This window comes from Bolinopsis microptera, chromosome 8 (assembly GCF_026151205.1).
Source record: "Bolinopsis microptera isolate Bmic1 chromosome 8, MBARI_Bmic_1.0, whole genome shotgun sequence".
Lineage (NCBI taxonomy): Eukaryota > Metazoa > Ctenophora > Tentaculata > Lobata > Bolinopsidae > Bolinopsis > Bolinopsis microptera.
In genome coordinates this window covers 7,755,778-7,779,170 of record NC_087079.1, presented here as the reverse complement: position 1 = coordinate 7,779,170, position 23,393 = coordinate 7,755,778, and the positions used below count along the sequence as shown (strand labels likewise).

The window sequence follows — 23,393 nt, the reverse complement described above, 5'->3', positions numbered from 1 at the left end:
TGATTTTATTAATATATTTATTTATCAACAGGCAACCAATGCAAATGGACAGGATGGCGAGTCTTCGGACAGCAAGCCAGCTTATGTTTCACAGGTTAGCTAGCGAGTCATTAACACAAAGCTATTAGCTTGAAAAACAATAAACTCTGCTAAAACTAGGCTAAACTGGGATACTTTTAGTCTCACAAAGCTTAATTTGTATGTGGTCAATAGTACAATCAGTGTGTATTGTGCAACTACTACACAATGTATTGAGAAAACAATGAAGAGTGAAGATGTTCTGTAGTATAGTTTATTGTTCTTTTATTTAAGATTGTAAACAAGATTACAAACAAACAAACAAGCTGACTTGTGGAACTAACACACTGTATTTTGCAGACCTCGCTAGACAGGGCCACTAAGGAGAGACTCATAAAGCAGAAGTCCGTTAGTTTCAGTGCAGATCCAGACGACAGTATGATAATCACTGGGGGTATGTGCTACCATAGTAACACTACTAGTTACCATAGTTACACTACTAGTTACCATAGTTACACCACAGTTTATATCTCTAGTTTTCCTTTTCTTTACAGTTTATATCTCTAGTTTTCCTTTTCTTTACTGGTGGTACTGGTATGTGCCACACTTTGATAGAATATGGTAAACTTTAAACTCATAATGATTTTTCGTATCGCCAAGTTTATTGTATTGAGTCGCTACTCGTTCATTAGTTCATTATCAAGAACTAAAGTCAGTCATTAACAAGCTTTTGAACTGAAAGACCTGCACTGATTGTAGATGTCACGGCTAGCAGATCACTAAATTAAAATGAGATGCTGACAGCTGCTAACAAGAGGAACTGATACTTTAACACCTGTTTATTAAGTCATTAGAAAAACTGCTGTCCCCTTCTCTGTTAACTTGTTAACTATCAATATAACCATATTATACATACTCAGTACTATTATGATGACTGAGTGTTATATTATAACTCCTTTATAAATAATGTTATTTCATTGTAATAAACTAATTACAGTTTATATAATATGCTAATAATCTATTGTATTAAATATCACTCTCTCTCACTCTCCTTTCTCTCTCTCGCAGCTAGGGACTGTTTGAGTCTTATGGCGTCAGGATCAGACTTCATCAAGATTAAACCTGGAGCGCGGGAGTTTCAGAGACAATTCTACTTTGATCAGGAAACTCTGTCTATTCACTGGCTCCCTTCTAGAAAGAAAACATCCAAAAGTTAGTAAAGAAAACTGGGGTTATATTGCTATTAATTAGTGATTTATTGGGGCGATCATGCCTTGTATGGGCAACAATCTTACCTTACAGAGGCAATTCTGAAGAAATGTATTGAACAATAAAGCTATGATTGAATTGCTTTAAGGATATGCTATCAAAAAGAAGTCCGTAAAGGTTCAGTCCACTCCGTGTAGTCATAAATCACAAAAAGCTAGCTGACGACCAACACTAATGCATTAGTGTTGATATATTGCATAATGACTGCTACTAACTTCAGTTCTAGTAGAAGACATAGTGTCAGTGCAGATGGGCCAGAAGACGGAGAGTTTCCGGACAGCAATCAGCGAGTACCCCAGCTCCAGGTGCTTCTCCATCATGTTGCGGGATAACAGCAGTGTGGATCTGGTGGCCCTGGTCCCAAACGAGGCGTACATATGGGTGAAGGGGCTGCGGTGTTTGGTTACTGGTGGATTAGGTGAGACACAATCAGCATTCTTAACACGTGTTAACTCGTGCCCAACACGTGGACGCTAGGCTATATTCCCTTGATAATTCAGAAGGACTAGAGCTAGGTAAGTAGGTAATCCAGCTTCTCAAACAAATCCAGTAATCAAATTAAGTGGGTGATATTCAACTGGGTGTACTGTAATAAATATTCTAATGAGATTTTATTAATGTACATTTGGTACCCATTACAGGGACTTTGCGAGGAAGGTGCTCTTGGAGTAATATTATGAGTAATATTATGAGTAATATTATGAGTAATATTATGAGCAATATCATGAGTAATATTATGAGTAATATTATGAGTAATATTATGAGTAATATTATGAGTAATATTATGAGTAATATTATGAGTAATATTATGAGTAATATTATGAGTAATATTATGAGTAATATTATGACTTATGAGCAATATTATGAGTAATATTATGAGTAATATTATGAGTAATATTATGAGTAATATTATGAGTAATATTATGAGTAATATTATGAGTAATATTATGAGTAATATTATGAGTAATATTATGAGTAATATTATGAGTAATATTATGACTTATGAGCAATATTATGAGTAATATTAAAACATGATGAATAATATATATCTACAAGGGTTTAAATATTATATTATAACCCTTGTAACTGGGTGTGTTCTGTAGACTCGTTAGGTTATTGCCTCCGTGCAGCGTGCAGCAGGGTGTGTTAATATAACGAACAGTATAGCAGGTACTATCTTGAAAACAACCTCATGGTCGCTAACTGTATTAACGTGTTAATCTATATAAAGTAGATCTTCTCAAACTCAAGGTCCGGGATATAGTCCTAATGTCCGTGTCAAGTTACATGTTATTGGTGCTCTGTTCTAATGTCTTATCACGTGCCTCATCACACATTTAATATATTATCGTGGGTGAGTTGACCTTTGCAACCAGTGAAATGAAAGAAAATATAAATATTTATACCTCGCCCAGTAACGCCCCAACAATTCACACTATTGGAGGTAGGGTCATGTCACAGCGGGGGGGGGGGGGGGGGGGGGGGGGGGCGTCACAGCGGCTCTACTGTAATACATACGAGTAAATAATACATAATATTACTATGATTTTTAAACGAGTTTAAAGACAAATTCAATTTTATCAGTCATGCTTTATAATACGATAATAATATTATCCCTCGATTTCTCAACCTTGAAGGCATTGACAGTTATATGAATTACATAAGAGGATTACAGGGAAGGTGCCAGTTAGACCTGGCACTCTGCCAGACCTGCCAGTTACAAGTCACCCCACTATGAACGGGTTTGCGAGTAACTTTCCTTATTACTTGAGATTTGAACATTTTGTTATCAACTAATAAGTGTGATCGCCAGGTCAGAGAAATCTCTCAAACGTCGATGAGGAGGAAAATCATGATGCAAATGTCGCGGGTCAGTAAATTGAGCACGCTTAAATGCGCGCCTCTGCGCACGTGCTTACTGCACGTGGGGTAGCAATGTGTTGTGTGAACGTGATCACTGTACTATACCTATAATCTTGATAGGCTGATAATCTACACAACCAGTGGGAGTTGTTTACTCTGGAGGTTATATAGCACGTGTTATTTATAGCACGTGTTATACATAGCACGTGTTCTTTAGCACGTGTTGCGAGAAGCCTTCTTGTTATGATTGTTGAAGTCTTTGCTCTGATTATTGAAATCAAATCTGTGCTGTCTTTTCTTGCTCTTCTTCTATTAATCAATCAATGTATGCTCACTTTTAAATATTAATTGAGGTGATCACCTGTTTTATGTCAGAGAGAAGGGAGCAGTATTGACATATATTATACTGGTACATTTATAGATTCGCCACAATAACCCCCTAACCTATTGTAAGAGGTATGTTAATTCAGAGAACGTGTAGTGTGTGTGAGAACTAGAGAGTGTGTTAGAGTACCTTTGCTAAAATTACTTGTATTGCAGAGAGATTGGGTATTATAGAGTATAACTTGACCCATATAAGTACAATATTATATTATGGTAATTCACCGAAAATGTAAGCAGGTAAGGCAAATGGTGGCTGAATCACTAGAAAGTACTACTAGAAACTACTATGTCTATATCGATTATAGAGCATGAGTTTAAGGACGAGATGGTTATTTAGGAGTTGCTTTGTTCAGTAATTGGTTACACTACTATTCTTTACTTAATGTCTGGGGCGTGGTCGATATCACTGGTAATTAGAAATAAACGCCATAATCAAGACTTTGTACATAATCAAGACTTTGTGCTCTATAGACATGTTATAAACGATATTTGATTGTTCTACTAATATTCTATTTTAAGCACGTGGAAAATCTTATTATAGGTCAATTCACTGAACTGTGGCTTGATCAATACAATGCAGTGTTCCACCTCCCCGGGAATCAGGGTAACTAGGGTAACTAGGGTAACTAAGGTAACTAGGGTAACTAAGGTAACCAGGGTAACTAAGGTTATCAGGGTACAGTAAATCTTCCTGTCCTCTGAAACGCTTAGGTGCCGCATACGGCATAACACGTGAGTGGTAAGTCACCCAGTGAGAAGAGCACTGTGTTACCCTGGTTACCCAGTGAGAAGAGCACTGTGTTACCCTGGTTACCCAGTGAGAAGAGCACTGTGTTACCCTGGTTACCCAGTGAGAAGAGCACTGTGTTACCCTGGTTACCCAGTGGGGAGAGCACTGTGTTACCCTGGTTACCCAGTGAGAAGAGCACTGTGTTACCCTGGTTACCCAGTGAGAAGAGCACTGTGTTACCCTGGTTACCCAGTGGGGAGAGCACTGTGTTACCCTGGTTACCCAGTGAGGAGAGCACTGTTACCCTGGTTACCCAGTGAGAAGAGCACTGTGTTACCCTGGTTACCCAGTGAGGAGAGCACTGTGTTACCCTGGTTACCCAGTGGGGAGAGCACTGTGTTACCCTGGTTACCCAGTGAGGAGAGCACTGTGTTACCCTGGTTACCCAGTGAGGAGAGCACTGTGTTACCCTGGTTACCCAGTGGGGAGAGCACTGTGTTACCCTGGTTACCCAGTGGGGAGAGCACTGTGTTACCCTGGTTACCCAGTGGGGAGAGCACTGTGTTACCCTGGTTACCCAGTGGGGAGAGCACTGTGTTACCCTGGTTACCCAGTGAGGAGAGCACTGTGTTACCCTGGTTACCCAGTGGGGAGAGCACTGTGTTACCCTGGTTACCCAGTGGGGAGAGCACTGTGTCCTGGAGAGTTAATGTGGTTTGGTGTGAAGCTGCGCGCAAGTTTAACCTGGTCCCTTGGTTCGGTGAATTGCATGAAACATCTTACCTAGATCCCTTCTTTATCATTATATGAATGGCTTCAAGGTGTTCACGTGTTTACAGTAGAAAAACATTTCATTTAGCTCATCACGAGTCTTTAAATGAGTTCCAATTCTTTTTATCATTTAATTCAAATCATTTCTTGAGCACCACTTTCTTGAAACGGGTCAGAAGACCCAGACAAATGGACCACTTTTCTAATGTTGCGAACATGAGACACATTACAAAAGCTATTTGTTGTTGCTATTTATAAACCATATTGATAAGAGAGCAGGTGATTGCTTGCTTGTCATGTCCATCAGAATATCAGTTAGCGCAACACCAGCACACTATTTAACATATTATGTTTTATAAACATAATATGTTAAATATTTCCGGGTTTCTTCTTCTACAATCATACCGTCAAGATGAGACATAATATCTCACGGTATACCAACTTAACTAAATAAACTAAATACTGATACTTATTAAACAAAGTAAGTTGAAGAGATTTCCACCATTTTTTGACTTCAAACATTTGAAGTGAATAGAGCATTGTTTTGCTTGACACATGATCAAAATGGTGGTGGCTTTATGATGGATTGTGAGCTAGCAACTAGCTGCTAGTTGCTAGTTGCTAGTCAAAGGGCCCCGTGATACACTCTCAGATGTGTGATTACATGTAATTATTATGTAATTATTATTAGACCCGCGTATAGAAGAGGTATAATGTTATATACTCTGATATAACATGTACAACTACACATAATATAACACGTCATGTAACATGTACCCTAAACCATACATCATCCTGATCCTAATATAAGGTGACTACTGACTACACCAGTGATACACCACGCACGCAACTATTTAATAACTCATAATTCTTCTCACGTGGGTAGTTACTTTTGGCCCACCCTGTATTCATCTATTAATACTACCGCTCTTACTTACTGTAAAGCAGTACCGCTCTGCAGGATTACATTAAATATTAAACGCCAGGAAACTGACTTCAGTAACTGAGGAGGCAATAACTCATGAGACACCAGGGAAAAAGTAGTTAGTACTTGATTTAACCATAATATTAGTTCAGCAGTTATAACCACGCCCTGATCTGCTTCTAAACCATGAGGTATCATATCCCGATATATACTCCTATGTAAGAACTGTAGTATGATTAATGAGTAAGGAGCACGGTCCCTTTATTACATTAGTCCTTATACACCCTGGCCTTATATTAGTTCAAGTATAATATTAGATTATACACATTGCCATGTCTCTCTTTCATCTGCTATCATGTAAGCGTCATGTTGACAGGGATACTAGTAGCTGTCAATTTGTAGTCACTGTTGGTCACTACTAGGCTCCTGTCACATATTAGCTGCTCTAGAGAGTGGTCACTGTTGGTCACTACTAGGCTCCTGTCACATACTAGCTGCTCTAGAGAGTGGTCACTGTTGGTCACTACTAGGCTCCTGTCACATACTAGCTGCTCTAGAGAGTGGTCACTGTTGGTCACTACTAGGCTCCTGTCACATACTAGCTGCTCTAGAGAGTAGTCACTGTTGGTCACTACTAGGCTCCTGTCACATACTAGCTGCTCTAGAGAGTGGTCACTGTTGGTCACTACTAGGCTCCTCTCACATACTAGCTGCTCTAGAGAGTGGTCACTGTTGGTCACTACTAGGCTCCTCTCACATACTAGCTGCTCTAGCGAGTGGTCACTGTTGGTCACTACTAGGCTCCTCTCACATACTAGCTGCTCTAGAGAGTGGTCACTGTTGGTCACTACTAGGCTCCTGTCACATACTAGCTGCTCTAGAGAGTGGTCACTGTTGGTCACTACTAGGCTCCTGTCACATACTAGCTGCTCTAGAGAGTGGTCACTGTTGGTCACTACTAGGCTCCTGTCACATACTAGCTGCTCTAGAGAGTGGTCACTGTTGGTCACTACTAGGCTCCTGTCACATACTAGCTGCTCTAGAGAGTGGTCACTGTTGGTCACTACTAGGCTCCTGTCACATACTAGCTGCTCTAGAGAGTAGTCACTGTTGCTCACTACTAGGCTCCTGTCACATACTAGCTGCTCTAGAGAGTGGTCACTGTTGCTCACTACTAGGCTCCTGTCACATACTAGCTGCTCTAGAGAGTGGTCACTGTTGCTCACTACTAGGCTCCTGTCACACACTAGCTGCTCTAGAGAGGGGTCACTGTTGGTCACTACTAGGCTCCTGTCACATACTAGCTGCTGTAGAGAGTGGTCACTGTTGGTCACTACTAGGCTCCTGTCACATACTAGCTGCTCTAGAGAGTGGTCACTGTTGGTCACTACTAGGCTCCTCTCACATACTAGCTGCTCTAGAGAGTGGTCACTGTTGGTCACTACCAGGCTCCTCTCACATACTAGCTGCTCTAGAGAGTGGTCACTGTTGGTCACTACTAGGCTCCTCTCACATACTAGCTGCTCTAGAGAGTGGTCACTGTTGCTCACTACTAGGCTCCTGTCACATACTAGCTGCTCTAGAGAGTGGTCACTGTTGGTCACTACTAGGCTCCTGTCACATACTAGCTGCTCTAGAGAGTGGTCACTGTTGCTCACTACTAGGCTCCTGTCACATACTAGCTGCTCTAGAGAGTGGTCACTGTTGGTCACTACTAGGCTCCTGTCACATACTAGCTGCTCTAGAGAGTGGTCACTGTTGGTCACTACTAGGCTCCTGTCACATACTAGCTGCTCTAGAGAGTGGTCACTGTTGGTCACTACTAGGCTCCTCTCACATACTAGCTGCTCTAGAGAGTGGTCACTGTTGGTCACTACTAGGCTCCTGTCACATACTAGCTGCTCTAGAGAGTAGTCACTGTTGGTCACTACTAGGCTCCTCTCACATACTAGCTGCTCTAGAGAGTGGTCACTGTTGCTCACTACTAGGCTCCTGTCACATACTAGCTGCTCTAGAGAGTGGTCACTGTTGGTCACTACTAGGCTCCTCTCACATACTAGCTGCTCTAGAGAGTAGTCACTGTTGGTCACTACTAGGCTCCTGTCACATACTAGCTGCTCTAGAGAGTGGTCACTGTTGGTCACTACTAGGCTCCTGTCACATAATAGCTGCTCTAGAGAGTGGTCACTGTTGCTCACTACTAGGCTCCTGTCACATACTAGCTGCTCTAGAGAGTGGTCACTGTTGCTCACTACTAGGCTCCTGTCACATACTAGCTGCTCATGCTCTAGAGAGTGGTCACTGTTGCTCACTACTAGGCTCCTGTCACATACTAGCTGCTCTAGAGAGTGGTCACTGTTGGTCACTACTAGGCTCCTGTCACATACTAGCTGCTCTAGAGAGTGGTCACTGTTGGTCACTACTAGGCTCCTCTCACATACTAGCTGCTCTAGAGAGTAGTCACTGTTGGTCACTACTAGGCTCCTGTCACATACTAGCTGCTCTAGAGAGTGGTCACTGTTGGTCACTACTAGGCTCCTGTCACATAATAGCTGCTCTAGAGAGTGGTCACTGTTGGTCACTACTAGGCTCCTGTCACATACTAGCTGCTCTAGAGAGTGGTTACTGTTGGTCACTACTAGGCTCCTGTCACATACTAGCTGCTCTAGAGAGTGGTCACTGTTGGTCACTACTAGGCTCCTCTCACATACTAGCTGCTCTAGAGAGTGGTCACTGTTGGTCACTACTAGGCTCCTCTCACATACTAGCTGCTCTAGAGAGTGGTCACTGTTGGTCACTATTAGGCTCCTGTCACATACTAGCTGCTCTAGAGAGTGGTCACTGTTGCTCACTACTAGGCTCCTGTCACATACTAGCTGCTCTAGAGAGTAGTCACTGTTGGTCACTACTAGGCTCCTCTCACATACTAGCTGCTCTAGAGAGTGGTCACTGTTGGTCACTACTAGGCTCCTGTCACATACTAGCTGCTCTAGAGAGTGGTCACTGTTGGTCACTACTAGGCTCCTCTCACATACTAGCTGCTCTAGAGAGTGGTCACTGTTGGTCACTACTAGGCTCCTCTCACATACTAGCTGCTCTAGAGAGGGGTCACTGTTGCTCACTACTAGGCTCCTGTCACATACTAGCTGCTCTAGAGAGTGGTCACTGTTGGTCACTACTAGGCTCCTGTCACATACTAGCTGCTCTAGAGAGTGGTCACTGTGCGACATGAACCTAGTAAATCAGATTGTCAGGTAAACACACTCAACCATATTATACTGGTACTGGTAGTATTTTCTCATAGTCGTGAAGGTTAACTTTGTCTCAACATCGATCAACGATTCTTAGAATTATATAATTCAATTTCTCGTGACATTGAGAGTTTAGAAATAACTAGTTGCGACGCCAAATACTATAATTTCACATTGACATTGAAAACTTGTCACTCACCAGGCTGTAGACAGTAAAACTGTAAAATTGCTGAAATATTCTCAACAAAACTCTACAAATTCATAACAAAGTCTAGCTTATACTTGAAACAGAGGTGTGCCAGTGTGATACTGTAATAATCACAACTCACATTCCTTTAAGTAAGTAAATCAGTAAGTAATTACAATTTACAGTCAGTTTTCTATACTCAGACTGGTATAAAGGGGTATAAGTGTGCCTATAAAGGGGAGTTATAGCCTCTATAATATAGAGGCCTTGTCAACTATCATAGCCTCTATGAGGGGTATAAGTGTGCCAATAGAGGGGAGTTACAGAGGCCTTGTCAACTAACATAGCCTCTATGAGGGGTATAAGTGTGCCTATAGAGGGAGTTATAGAGGCCTTGTCAACTAACATAGCCTCTACGAGGGGTATAAGCGTGCCTATAGAGGGCAGTTATAGAGGCCTTGTCAACTAACATAGCCTCTATGAGGGGTATAAGTGTGCCTTAGATAAAGGGGAGTTAATAGTTATAGAGGCCTTGTCAACTAACATAGCCTCTATGAGGGGTTTTAGTGTGCCTATAGAGGGAGTTATAGAGGCCTTGTCAACTAACATAGCCTCTATGAGGGGTATAAGTGTGCCTATAAAGGGGAGTTATAGAGGCCTTGTCAAAGTTGACAAGGTTAGTTCTAACATAGCCTCTATGAGGGGTATAAGTGTGCCTATAGAGGGAGTTATAGAGGCCTTGTCAACTAACATAGCCTCTATGAGGGGTATGAGTGTGCCTATAGAGGGAGTCATAGAGGCCTTGTCAACTAACATAGCCTATAGATGAGGGGTATAAGTGTGCATATAGAGGGCAGTTATAGACTATAGAGGCCTTGTCAACTAACATAGTGGACTGATACAAATTGTGACGTTATCTCCGAGCTCACCATACGTATGTATTTTACTTGATTCAGCTATTGTATTGGGTGTTACAACTCAGAGTTAGAGAGTATTGGGTGTTATAACTCAGAGTTAGAGAGTATTGGGTGTTTTAACTCAGAGTTAGAGAGTATTGATAGCTGTGATATGAGCTAAGAAAGCTATGATATGAGCTAAGAAAGCTATGATATATGAGCTAAGAAAGCTATGATATGAGCTAAGAAAGCTATGATATATGAGCTAAGAAAGCTGTGAGATGAGCTAAGAAAACTATGATATGAGCTAAAAAAACTATGATATGAGCTAAGAAAGCTATGATATGAGCGAAGAAAGCTGTGATATGAGCTAAGAAAGCTATGAGATGAGCTAAGAAAGCTATGAGATGAGCTAAGAAAGCTATGATATGAGCTAAGAAAGCTATGAGATGAGCTAAGAAAGCTATGATATGAGCTAGGAAAGCTATGATATGAGCTAAGAAAGCTATGATATGAGCTAAGAAAGCTATGGGATGAGCTAAGAAAGCTATGATATGAGCTAAGAAAGCTATGATATGAGCTAAGAAAGCTATGAGATGAGCTAAGAAAGCTATGATATGAGCTAGGAAAGCTATGATATGAGCTAAGAAAGCTATGATATGAGCTAAGAAAGCTATGAGATGATCTAAGAAAGCTATGATATGAGCTAAAAAAACTATGATATGAGCTAAGAAAGCTATGATATGAGCTAAGAAAGCTATGATATGAGCTAAGAAAGCTATGAGATGAGCTAAGAAAGCTATGATATGAGCTGAGAAAGCTATGATATGAGCTAAGAAAGCTATGATATGAGCTGAGAAAGCTATGATATGAGCTAAGAAAGCTATGATATGAGCTAAGAAAGCTATGATATGAGCTAAGAAAGCTATGATATGAGCTAAGAAAGCTATGATATGAGCTGAGAAAGCTATGATATGAGCTAAGAAAGCTATGATATGAGCTAAGAAAGCTATGATATGAGCTGAGAAAGCTATGATATGAGCTAAGAAAGCTATGAAATGAGCTAAGAAAGCTATGATATGAGCTAAGAAAGCTATGATATGAGCTAAGAAAGCTATGATATGAGCTAAGAAAGCTATGAGATGAGCTAAGAAAGCTATGATATGAGCTAAGAAAGCTATGATATGAGCTAAGAAAGCTATGAGATGAGCTAAGAAAGCTATGAGATGAGCTAAGAAAGCTATGATATGAGCTAAGAAAGCTATGATATGAGCTTAGAAAGCTATGAGATGAGCTAAGAAAGCTATGAGATGAGCTAAGAAAGCTATGAGATGAGCTAAGAAAGCTATGAGATGAGCTAAGAAAGCTATGAGATGAGCTAAGAAAGCTATGAGATGAGCTAAGAAAGCTATGATATGAGCTGAGAAAGCTATGATATGAGCTAAGAAAGCTATGATATGAGCTAAGAAAGCTATGATATGAGCTGAGAAAGCTATGATATGAGCTAAGAAAGCTATGAGATGAGCTAAGAAAGCTATGATATGAGCTAAGAAAGCTATGATATGAGCTAAGAAAGCTATGATAATAATATGATACCAGCTGAGAGGGTATTATAATTATGAGAGCTATTACAAGATATTATTATGCAGTATACTCACTGTGAAAAATTACAACAACACCGTGTCACACACGGTTCTATAATTACTAAGCAAGTAGTTGTGTGTAATTGCCATGGCAACGTGCGTGTGATATATTCTTTGTAGGTTTATTTATACCTGTACCGTTAACTGTAACTACTCAGTATGCACATATTATGATATTGTGACGGGAGACTTGTACACACTGCGCGCTGTGCGTCAATCATTATAACAAACACGGTATTATCTTCTCTAGCTCATAACAATTACAGACCAGTCTAAAACGCAGCGACTGTAAGAGTCTCGCACATTAGCAATATCAGAGTAATAAGGGCGTGGCAGCAAAACACCTCTCTCTACCGATCATTAGCTGTCAGCTGAGCCTCCTTTTAGATAGTGCATCTGTTTGTTAGGGGGGGGGGGGTCTGTTTCTTACTATACCTAGCCTGACCGAGAGGGACATTAAAGGGGCAGGGCCGGGGGGGGGGGGGTCTTCGGGAAAATTGTCTCGAAATTGACTTTACAGTTGTTTCTGAAAGAGGGGAGTATTTTCCTAAAGAGCTAAAGACCCCACTGCCCCCTCAAGAGAAGAGAGAGAGAGTGTACACACCCTGACAGAGATGGTGTGTTCTGAGAGACATCTTCCTTACACCTGGCTTATACCCCACTAATAATAAGCTTTTGTATGCGCATTAACAGTTCCATACAGCTTCTAGACACGTCGCACGTGCAGTATATGTGTGAAGTAGCACGTGCAGTATATATTATATGAAGTATGTATATTATGTAGCACGTGTATAATTTATGTGGTATGATATACTGGGCACATGAACTCATGTAAATGTACAGAGCATTATATCTCTCACATCACATGAAATAGTGTCTGTTTCTACTATCATATAATAGGTCACCACACTCTTATTTTAACAGCTATAATTGTTATATGCCCCTAAAAGCCTAAAGTCTCTACAATTGTCCATGTCGGGATATAATATTATATAAATAGTGCGGTCAACTACAATTAATAGTTACTACAATCCACGAATAGAAGTCTCATTTTATGCCACTATTTGTTGCTACACAGCGGTGCATGCTCAGCCTGTTACACAATGCTATCTGTGATCAGAATTAAGTCTCACCACTGAACCCATGTAGTAGAAGTAGTACAGTAGTAGTACAGTAGTAGTACAGTAGTAGAAGTAGTAGTACAGTAGTAGTACAGTAGAGTACAGTAGTAGTAGTAGTAGTAGTAAATAGCCCACTATTTCCAGCTGAATCTGTTACTCAGATGTTAGCTAATTTACCAGAATTAGTCTAGACTTCATTTAGCCCATCTTATAAAGTTATTTATAACTTTATGTTTATAAACATAATATAAACGACTCAGAGCGAGTCATCAAACCGAATAAAATTGGTCATTTATTGATCATTAAGCATAATGTAATTTTGTTGTTCTCAAGAGACAAATTAAAACTTTTGATCTTATATAATAAACTTTTATTAATTAATAAGATAACTTGCTATTGGATAAAATACAAATAAACTACAAACATTTTGATCCGGGCGCTGCCGGTGGAACCAATTTATAAAAAAAGGAAAATAATAGCTTAAGAATAAACTAATTTTTTCCATCCTTGAAAGTTGAACTTTTTACCAAGTACGTGTTTCCAATTCTATACTCTGCAGATTGTTGCTTAAAAGGAAAAAATGTACATACACTTCGCAGCCACTTTGTTTATACAAACTACCAGTAATGAATGAACTATAAATAAACTAGTTTCGTTGTCACGTGTCATTGTCACGTGTCATTGTCACGTGTCATTGTCACGTGTCATTGTCACGTGTCATTGTCACGTGTCATTGTCACGTGTCATTGTCACGTGTCATTGTCACGTGTCATTGTCACGTGTCATTGTCACGTGTCATTGTCACGTGTCATTGTCATTGTCACGTGTCATTGTCACGTGTCATTGTCACGTGTCATTGTCACGTGTCATTGTCACGTGTCATTGTCACGTGTTATTGTCACGTGTTATTGTCACGTGTCATTGTCACGTGTCATTGTCACGTGTCATTGTCACGTGTCATTGTCACGTGTCATTGTCACGTGTCATTGTCACGTGTCATTGTCACGTGTCATTGTCACGTGTCATTGTCACGTGTTGAAACAAATTTTCCAACCATGAGTCATTACCGCGTGATAACTGATTTAACCGATTATGAACTGATTAGCAGAATGAACAGCGAATAAGCTACGCGGCAAACAATCAAAGCGCCGATCAACTAACAAACTAATTATTTGATTTGCTAAATAACCAATAAACTAATTTAAATACCTATCTAACCACGTGATCCCCAGATGAGGAACACAAGAGTACAGCGGAGGAACTAAGGGACAGGTGGTTAGAAGAGATCTACTACGCAGCTGATCTGAACCATGATGGTACACTGGAGCACATTGAGTTCCTGGAACTGTTGGAGTCTCTTAATAAACATCTTACTACCCTCCATGTTGTCAAGAAGTTCAAGGTTGGTCTGGTTATTCTGCTACTTTTGGTCTTTCAACTTTTTGTAACGCTTTTATTTATTTTTCAGGTAAAATGTCCGTCAAGTTTAAGACGTGTTGACAACGTGAAATTTTTGAACATTATTTAAAAACACGAAGCTTTAGAAACTCTACTGCTGAGAAGCATAGTAACTCTTTTCAATGGACATCTTTTGAAAAATATCGTTTAACGATCCGTCCTCTTAAATCTTATCTGGGCCCAGATAAGAGCTTCAGAAAGAGGTCTGTAAACTGTAGCCAATAAAAGTAAAGTTACCTGAACAAAGCGAAACTTATTATTTAGCTGGTAACTACTTACAAACTCAACTGGCCAACTATCGAGTATCGAACTTACTAGGTAAAATAGGGGTACCGGGTACATTTTTACTTTATCAAGCTGATAATGGAGCACTAATAAATGGTAGCTGCAAGCTAAGCAATACAGACTGCACGGTTGCCATGGCAACCATTGTCCGAGCAACCAGTTACCACTTGCCGAGCTGGTTTTCTGATTTGCGAGTACTAACAACTGGTGTTTAATACGTTGTCGCAGTGAATTATAGTTCTCGACAATTTGCTGATTGTCTGTTAATATAGTCGTTATTTAAATTTTAAAGATTTAAAAGTAATCAGTGGAGAATGTGTGGTCTGGTGAAGGTTCTTTAAGAAAATGGAGAATGCCAATTAGAAACTTCTCGATTGATTTGTAGCTGCCTAAATATAATATCCATAAATAGTTTTGAAGGGTGGTGTGGGTTATTCTACTATGTAGGGCGCCACAGAAAAGTAACTTGTACATTTATCAATAATGTTGGTGTATGTGATAACTAAAAATAGCTCTTATTAGTGTTTTTATAATTGACACAGGTCAGAAAGTGTTAGAGCCAAATTCACAACATATTGTGAAGTATTTGTACATTGTAAGGATAGTGTTAATGTACCTGACAGTGGTTTCTGCTGGACACTAATAGCCTGCTTCATGTGTTACACGCTATATTGATCATTAAAACATTGCACGTGCACAAAACACACCACAGTCCCACGTTCCTCGCTAACTGCACGTGTTGGTGCGCGCGACCAGTGACAGCTCCCCATTGTAATAAACAAACGGAAGTTAGTTGTGGTTAAGTGGTTAATTAACTGTAACTATTACAGGTACAGTGTATTAGGTGTGTCCTACACACTACACACTACACACAGTGTACAATGTACCAGTAACTATGTGTTACAGGTACAGTGTATTAGGTGTGTTCTACACACTACACACTACACACAGTGTACAATGTACCAGTAACTATGTGTTACAGGTACAGTGTATTAGGTGTGTTCTACACACTACACACTACACACAGTGTACACTGTACCAGTAACTATGTGTTACAGGTACAGTGTATTAGGTGTGTTTACTACACACTACACACTACACACAGTGTACAATGTACCAGTAACTATGTGTTACAGGTACAGTGTATTAGGTGTGTTTTACACACACTACACACTACACACAGTGTACAATGTACCAGTAACTATGTGTTACAGGTACAGTGTATTAGGTGTGTTCTACACACTACACACTACACACAGTGTACAATGTACCAGTAACTATGTGTTACAGGTACAGTGTATTAGGTGTGTTCTATACACTACACACTACACACAGTGTACAATGTACCAGTAACTATGTGTTACAGGTACAGTGTATTAGGTGTGTTCTACACACTACACACTACACACAGTGTACAATGTACCAGTAACTATGTGTTACAGGTACAGTGTATTAGGTGTGTTCTATACACTACACACTACACACAGTGTACAATGTACCAGTAACTATGTGTTACAGGTACAGTGTATTAGGTGTGTTTTACACACACTACACACTACACACAGTGTACAATGTACCAGTAACTATGTGTTACAGGTACAGTGTATTAGGTGTGTTCTACACACTACACACTACACACAGTGTACAATGTACCTGTAACTATGTGTTACAGGTACAGTGTATTAGGTGTGTTTTACACACACTACACACTACACATAGTGTACAATGTACCAGCAACTATGTGTTACAGGTACAGTGTATTAGGTGTGTTCTACACACTACACACAGTGTATATAATGTACCAGTAACTATGTGTTACAGGTACAGTGTATTAAGTGTGTTCTACACACTACACACTACACACAGTGTACAATGTACCAGTAACTATGTGTTACAGGTACAGTGTATTAGGTGTGTTCTACACACTACACACTACACACAGTGTACAATGTACCAGTAACTATGTGTTACAGGTACAGTGTATTAGGTGTGTTTTACACACACTACACACTACACACAGTGTACAATGTACCAGTAACTATGTGTTACAGGTACAGTGTATTAGGTGTGTTCTACACACTACACACTACACACAGTGTACAATGTACCTGTAACTATGTGTTACAGGTACAGTGTATTAGGTGTGTTTTACACACACTACACACTACACATAGTGTACAATGTACCAGCAACTATGTGTTACAGGTACAGTGTATTAGGTGTGTTCTACACACTACACACAGTGTATATAATGTACCAGTAACTATGTGTTACAGGTACAGTGTATTAAGTGTGTTCTACACACTACACACTACACACAGTGTACAATGTACCAGTAACTATGTGTTACAGGTACAGTGTATTAGGTGTGTTCTACACACTACACACTACACACAGTGTACAATGTACCAGTAACTATGTGTTACAGTTACAGTGTATTAGGTGTGTTTTACACACTACACACTACACACAGTGTACAGTGTACCAGTAACTATGTGCAAATGTGTCTGACTGTTTGGTGTGGTGTTTATTAAATAATTATAATTTTGTTATTTTATTTGGATCAGTACATTACTACGACATAACATTATCATTTACTTTCCCTAAATAGATTAGCACTAAAGAACTGCAGATAAAACAGTACCCACATTACAGAGCCATTGCCCATTACTTATGCACACAATATTGAACAACCAATTACTGCGATCTATTAAAGCATTAACTAATTAGTCCTACATTAACTAATTATTCCTATTCAATGCTTTAACTACACTTGTCTTAGCTCAAGCTAAGTGCTTTTGCTATTGTATTTATATAATAAGGCCGGGTTACACTAGTATTTATATAATACTTACAATATTGAGCTAGATTATTACAATAGTGAATAAGGCAATCTCCCCACCGTGATAGTAATTAATTATATTGATATTCAGTTGTATTTTTTATTGCGATCTGTAGGGGCTTGAGTTGTCAGCACTGTTTTAATAGAACTTCAGTTTATGGGACATTACCTGTACCCGAATAAAACTTTCTGCCACTGTAAAAGTAGATATTCTGTATAATTTATAGGATATAAAGATCTCCCATTATATAAAAGGGTTTAAGTGTGTTTACAACTGATTTGATCCCCCCATTCATATTATAATGTATCCCACCTACCTACCTACCTCTCTTTAGCCGTTATATTATATAACGTATCCTGTATATTATATAATGTATCCTGCCTACTACTACTATCCTACCATATCAACCTATTTAGTGGTAGTTAGCACATCGTTAAGAGAGTGTGCCAAGAATCAAGATAACTGGGGGGGGGGGGGGGGGGGGGGGGGGTGTTAACTCTAGTTCTTAGTGTTCTAGTAGACTACTACAATTTACCAACATTCACGTATATCTGATTATTGTGTATTAATAGTTAAATAGAAATTTGAGAGTTCAGACAGAGTAACCATAGTAACCAGTCATTGAGTCAGCTGTTATGTACAAATAGTAAATACCGTATAGGTTAATATCTTGATCTAAAGATAGTAGCAGTCTCAATAATATAGGTTAATATAGGTTAATATCTTGATCTAAAGATAGTAGCAGTCTCAATAATATAGGTTAATATAGGTTAATATCTTGATCTAAAGATAGTAGCAGTCTCAATGATATAGGTTAATATAGGTTAATATCTTGATCTAAAGATAGTAGCAGTCTCAATAATATAGGTTAATATAGGTTAATATCTTGATCTAAAGATAGTAGCAGTCTCAATGATATAGGTTAATATAGGTTAATATCTTGATCTAAAGATAGTAGCAGTCTCAATAATATAGGTTAATATAGGTTAATATCTTGATCTAAAGATAGTAGCAGTCTCAATAATATAGGTTAATATAGGTTAATATCTTGATCTAAAGATAGTAGCAGTCTCAATGATATAGGTTAATATAGGTTAATATCTTGATCTAAAGATAGTAGCAGTCTCAATGATATAGGTTAATATAGGTTAATATCTTGATCTAAAGATAGTAGCAGTCTCAATGATATAGGTTAATATAGGTTAATATCTTGATCTAAAGATAGTAGCAGTCTCAATAATATAGGTTAATATAGGTTAATATCTTGATCTAAAGATAGTAGCAGTCTCAATAATATAGGTTAATATAGGTTAATATCTTGATCTAAAGATAGTAGCAGTCTCAATGATATAGGTTAATATAGGTTAATATCTTGATCTAAAGATAGTAGCAGTCTCAATAATATAGGTTAATATAGGTTAATATCTTGATCTAAAGATAGTAGCAGTCTCAATGATATAGGTTAATATAGGTTAATATCTTGATCTAAAGATAGTAGCAGTCTCAATGATATAGGTTAATATAGGTTAATATCTTGATCTAAAGATAGTAGCAGTCTCAATAATATAGGTTAATATAGGTTAATATCTTGATCTAAAGATAGTAGCAGTCTCAATGATATAGGTTAATATAGGTTAATATCTTGATCTAAAGATAGTAGCAGTCTCAATGATATAGATTAATATAGGTTAATATCTTGATCTAAAGATAGTAGCAGTCTCAATGATATAGGTTAATATAGGTTAATATCTTGATCTAAAGATAGTAGCAGTCTCAATGATATAGATTAATATAGGTTAATATCTTGATCTAAAGATAGTAGCAGTCTCAATGATATAGATTAATATAGGTTAATATCTTGATCTAAAGATAGTAGCAGTCTCAATGATATAGATTAATATAGGTTAATATAATATAAAGATAGTAGCAGTCTCAATGATATAGGTTAATATAGGTTAATATCTTGATCTAAAGATAGTAGCAGTCTCAATGATATAGATTAATATAGGTTAATATCTTGATCTAAAGATAGTAGCAGTCTCAATGATATAGATTAATATAGGTTAATATAATATAAAGATAGTAGCAGTCTCAATGATATAGGTTAATATCTTGATCTAAAGATAGGTCTCAATGATTATTCCCGGCTGCTAAAACCATTGTTATAAGAGAAGTTATCCAGGATCACAATAATATTACGCACTTTATAATAATACACGATATTACGCACTTTATAATAATACAGTATATAAGTAAAGTTGCAGGCGGTACTGTTTGATGCGCACCTGTTGCTGGGCAACAGCTGCAGTCATGATCAATGTTAATTTAGTCTCACTGTGTGTAATATTAGGTGTGTTATATTAGGTGTGGGGTGTGGGGTGTGGGGTGTGGGGTGTGGGGTGTGGGGTGTGGGGTGTGGGGTGTGGGGTGTGGGGTGTGGGGTGTGGGGTGTGGGGTGTGGGGTGTGGGGTGTGGGGTGTGGGGTGTGGGGTGTGGGGTGTGGGGTGTGGGGTGTGGGGTGTGGGGTGTGGGGTGTGGGGTGTGGGGTGTGGGGTGTGGGGTGTGGGGTGTGGGGTGTGGGGTGTGGGGTGTGGGTGTGGGTGTGGAGTGTGGGGTGTGGGGTGTGGGGTGTGGGGTGTGGAGTGTGGGGTGTGGGGTGTAAGGTGTGGGGTGTGGGTGTGGGGTGTGGGGTGTGGGGTGTGGGGTATCTTAAGTTGAACTAAAATAACAGGCACTCTGGTAAGTTGAAGCAGAAATCATATTTCCCACTAGCACTGCGTCACGTGGTACGTATGTAACCCTGGTAACCAGGCCATGGTAACATGTAACCATGGTTAACCACCTCGTGTGAGGTTTACCTACATCACGATCTATATATAGGACCCACTAAGTAACCAACTAGTGACCACTTACAGTTACCCACTTATATCTATATCGGGGGACTGTGAAGTGACGCTGGAGTTCTAAAAATTGCTTTCTGTAAATTAAATTGGTTAATAGGAGTTAAGGAGTTATAACATTAGGAGTTATATTAATGATTACCTATAGATGTGGATTCTAGTTGGGAAGGTATATTTTTTGACACGTGACAGCAACGACCCAATCAGCTTCACGACATTGATCAATCGAACCCCCAGAACCGCAACCTGACTAATACCTTGTGTTGTAAAGTTGTAACAATAGAATGATTCTGATTGGACATTTTTATCAGGCACAACACTGCTGTTAGTAGTAGTAGTAGTAGTAGTGAACTACACTGCTCCTACACTTTCCTACACTGCTCCTACACTGTTCCTACACTTTCTTACACTGCTCCTACACTTTCCTACACTTTCCTACACTTTCCTACACTTTCCTACACTTTCCGATAACACTCGTGTCTAGTGATTATTTGACGTGACAAGATGATACCAATAATATTGTTATTGTTTAATATTGGGGGATACTGAATTAGATAGCTAAGAGAATTAGAGCTAGTAGTATAAGTAGTAGTATAAGTAGAAGTATAAGTAGTAGTAGTAGTAGTAGTGAATAACGACAAAAGTGATATTGTTTTTTATCGGCGAGCTCTTGAAATACATTATATCTATTATCTAATACTATACTGCTGATACAATCCTTTCGTATCACTTATATGTTTTAAATATCCAACATTATATCTAGGTTATCCGGAGGTTGCTTTCGAGTTGTCAAATTGTTAATCTGTCAACTTTTAAACTTAAAGTAGATGCCTTCATCTGGAGTTGCATAAAAGCGATTCTTAATCAAATAAAATAAATTCTGCATTGCCTTATAAGAGTCGAATATAAATTCAAAAACGTTCTAATTTGCTGTATTGCTTGCGGAGGAGCCGTATTGCAAAGTTTATCCTTCATCGTGTCCACTTGTCCATGAGATTTATATTTATTAACAGTGCGTTTAATTGTAACAGTTTTGCCTGTAAAAATCCGGGTGGCCGACAACTGAACCCAATTAAACATAATTCCCACTTACCAATATCAGCTTAATTGGTTAGGGTTGGGGTTGGGGTTGGGGTTGGGGTTGAGGTTGGGGTTGGGGTTGGGGTTGGGGTTGGGGTTGGGGTTGGGGTTGGGGTTGGGGTTGGGGTTGGGGTTGGGGTTGGGGTTGGGGTTGGGGTTGGGGTTGGGGTTGGGGTTGGGGTTAATCTAAATGTCTTAATTGGGTTCAGTTGTCCGGCAGCCCAAGTTTATGAGGCATAAACTCATAGTATTATATCAGAGGAAGTTAGAATACAGACTCAGCTTGCGTAGGTAGCATGCCGTTTAAGTAAATTTACAGCTGTCAAAATAAATATTTTAAAATTTATAAAATGTTGTGGTATGACGTAGATGTGAGTCGATCTTTTAGATTGGCCGAGTAAGACGTCAAAACCAGCAGTGACTACCGTTTCACCTCATATCAGAGATAAATAAGAGTTCCACTTTAATAATATAGAATCTGATAAATTCTTCCATGATATTATCATGATTGATTTATCTTAGTTTACGTAAACAAACAAACTCTAGTAATTTTTGCACTCATTGATAATAGAAAAATACCTCAAAAAGATAATAATATATTCAAACGGTTCAAGTGGTGTGGATAAACAGTGGATTCTAGTAATCCTGTTCCAGCTGCAATCCTGTTCCAGCTGCAATCCTGTTCCAGCTGCGTATAAAATTATTTATAATAATTGTAATAACAATCTGTATTTAAAATCAATTAACTAAATTAGTTAATTATCTAGTTATTTATCTACAGGAATCAGATTTGTGTTTCGACAAAGGAGGAACTCTATCTCTGGACCAATTCAAGTCGTTCTACAAACAGATAGTCAACAGACCAGAAGTGCACGTTGTCCTTGCCAGGTCAGTGAATCACATATTTTATCACGTGTTTTATCACGTATTTTATCACGTATTTTATCACGTATTTTATCACGTGTTTTATCACGTGTTTTATCACGTATTTTATCACGTGTTTTATCACGTGTTTTATCACGTATTTTATCACGTTTTTTATCACGTGTTTTATCACGTGTTTTATCACGTGTTTTATCACGTGTTTTATGACGTGTTTTATCACGTGTTTTATTGAACAGCTTCTTCAATATACCTCTGTTTTTAAAAATGTGTCAGTTTGTTCAGTTTGTTCTGCCCCAGAACCTCCTGTCAACTTCCCAGGACCCTTATCTACCCCAATATAACCCTGGTAACTATGGTAACAGGTAACTATGGTAACTAATATAACCCTGGTAACTATGGTAACAGGTAACTATGGTAACTAATATAACCCTGGTAACTATGGTAACAGGTAACTATGGTAACTAATATAACCCTGGTAACTATGGTAACAGGTAACTATGGTAACTAATATAATTCTGGTAACTATGGTAACAGGTAACTATGGTAACTAATATAACCCTGGTAACTATGGTAACAGGTAACTATGGTAACTAATATAACCCTGGTAACTATGGTAACAGGTAACTATGGTAACTAATATAACCCTGGTAACTATGGTAACAGGTAACTATGGCAGCTCTTCTTGAACACGAGGCTCATGGATACAACACTCTGAGCATATTATATTGTTATATAACGTAAATATGAGTCCTGTGTTAACGTAGTATGTTAACATTCCCTATTGAGCTCTGTACTGTCTTTCTAGTTCAATTTTAAAAGAACATTTACCTCCCCACCGAGTCACCGACATTATTATATTTATAGTTTTCTGAAAGGAAGATGGC

At 38.8% G+C, this 23,393-nt stretch overlaps 1 protein-coding gene across 8 annotated transcripts in view; it reads left to right on the top strand.

The window, feature by feature from the left end:
• LOC134819527 (inactive phospholipase C-like protein 2) overlaps positions 1 to 23,393 on the top strand; it is a 101,420-nt gene that overhangs the window by 455 nt on the left and 77,572 nt on the right. For 4 of the 8 annotated variants that reach the window (XM_063829509.1, XM_063829506.1, XM_063829507.1 and 1 more), the window contains exons 2-8: positions 32 to 94; positions 379 to 472; positions 1,087 to 1,230; positions 1,508 to 1,705; positions 3,101 to 3,157; positions 14,291 to 14,460; positions 22,406 to 22,512. In XM_063829509.1, the coding sequence (XP_063685579.1) occupies positions 32 to 94; positions 379 to 472; positions 1,087 to 1,230; positions 1,508 to 1,705; positions 3,101 to 3,157; positions 14,291 to 14,460; positions 22,406 to 22,512 (833 nt within the window). The remainder of the gene's footprint in view (positions 1 to 31; positions 95 to 378; positions 473 to 1,086; positions 1,231 to 1,507; positions 1,706 to 3,100; positions 3,158 to 14,290; positions 14,461 to 22,405; positions 22,513 to 23,393) is intronic. The other 4 variants (XM_063829513.1, XM_063829511.1, XM_063829512.1 and 1 more) reach the window with 1 other exon arrangement.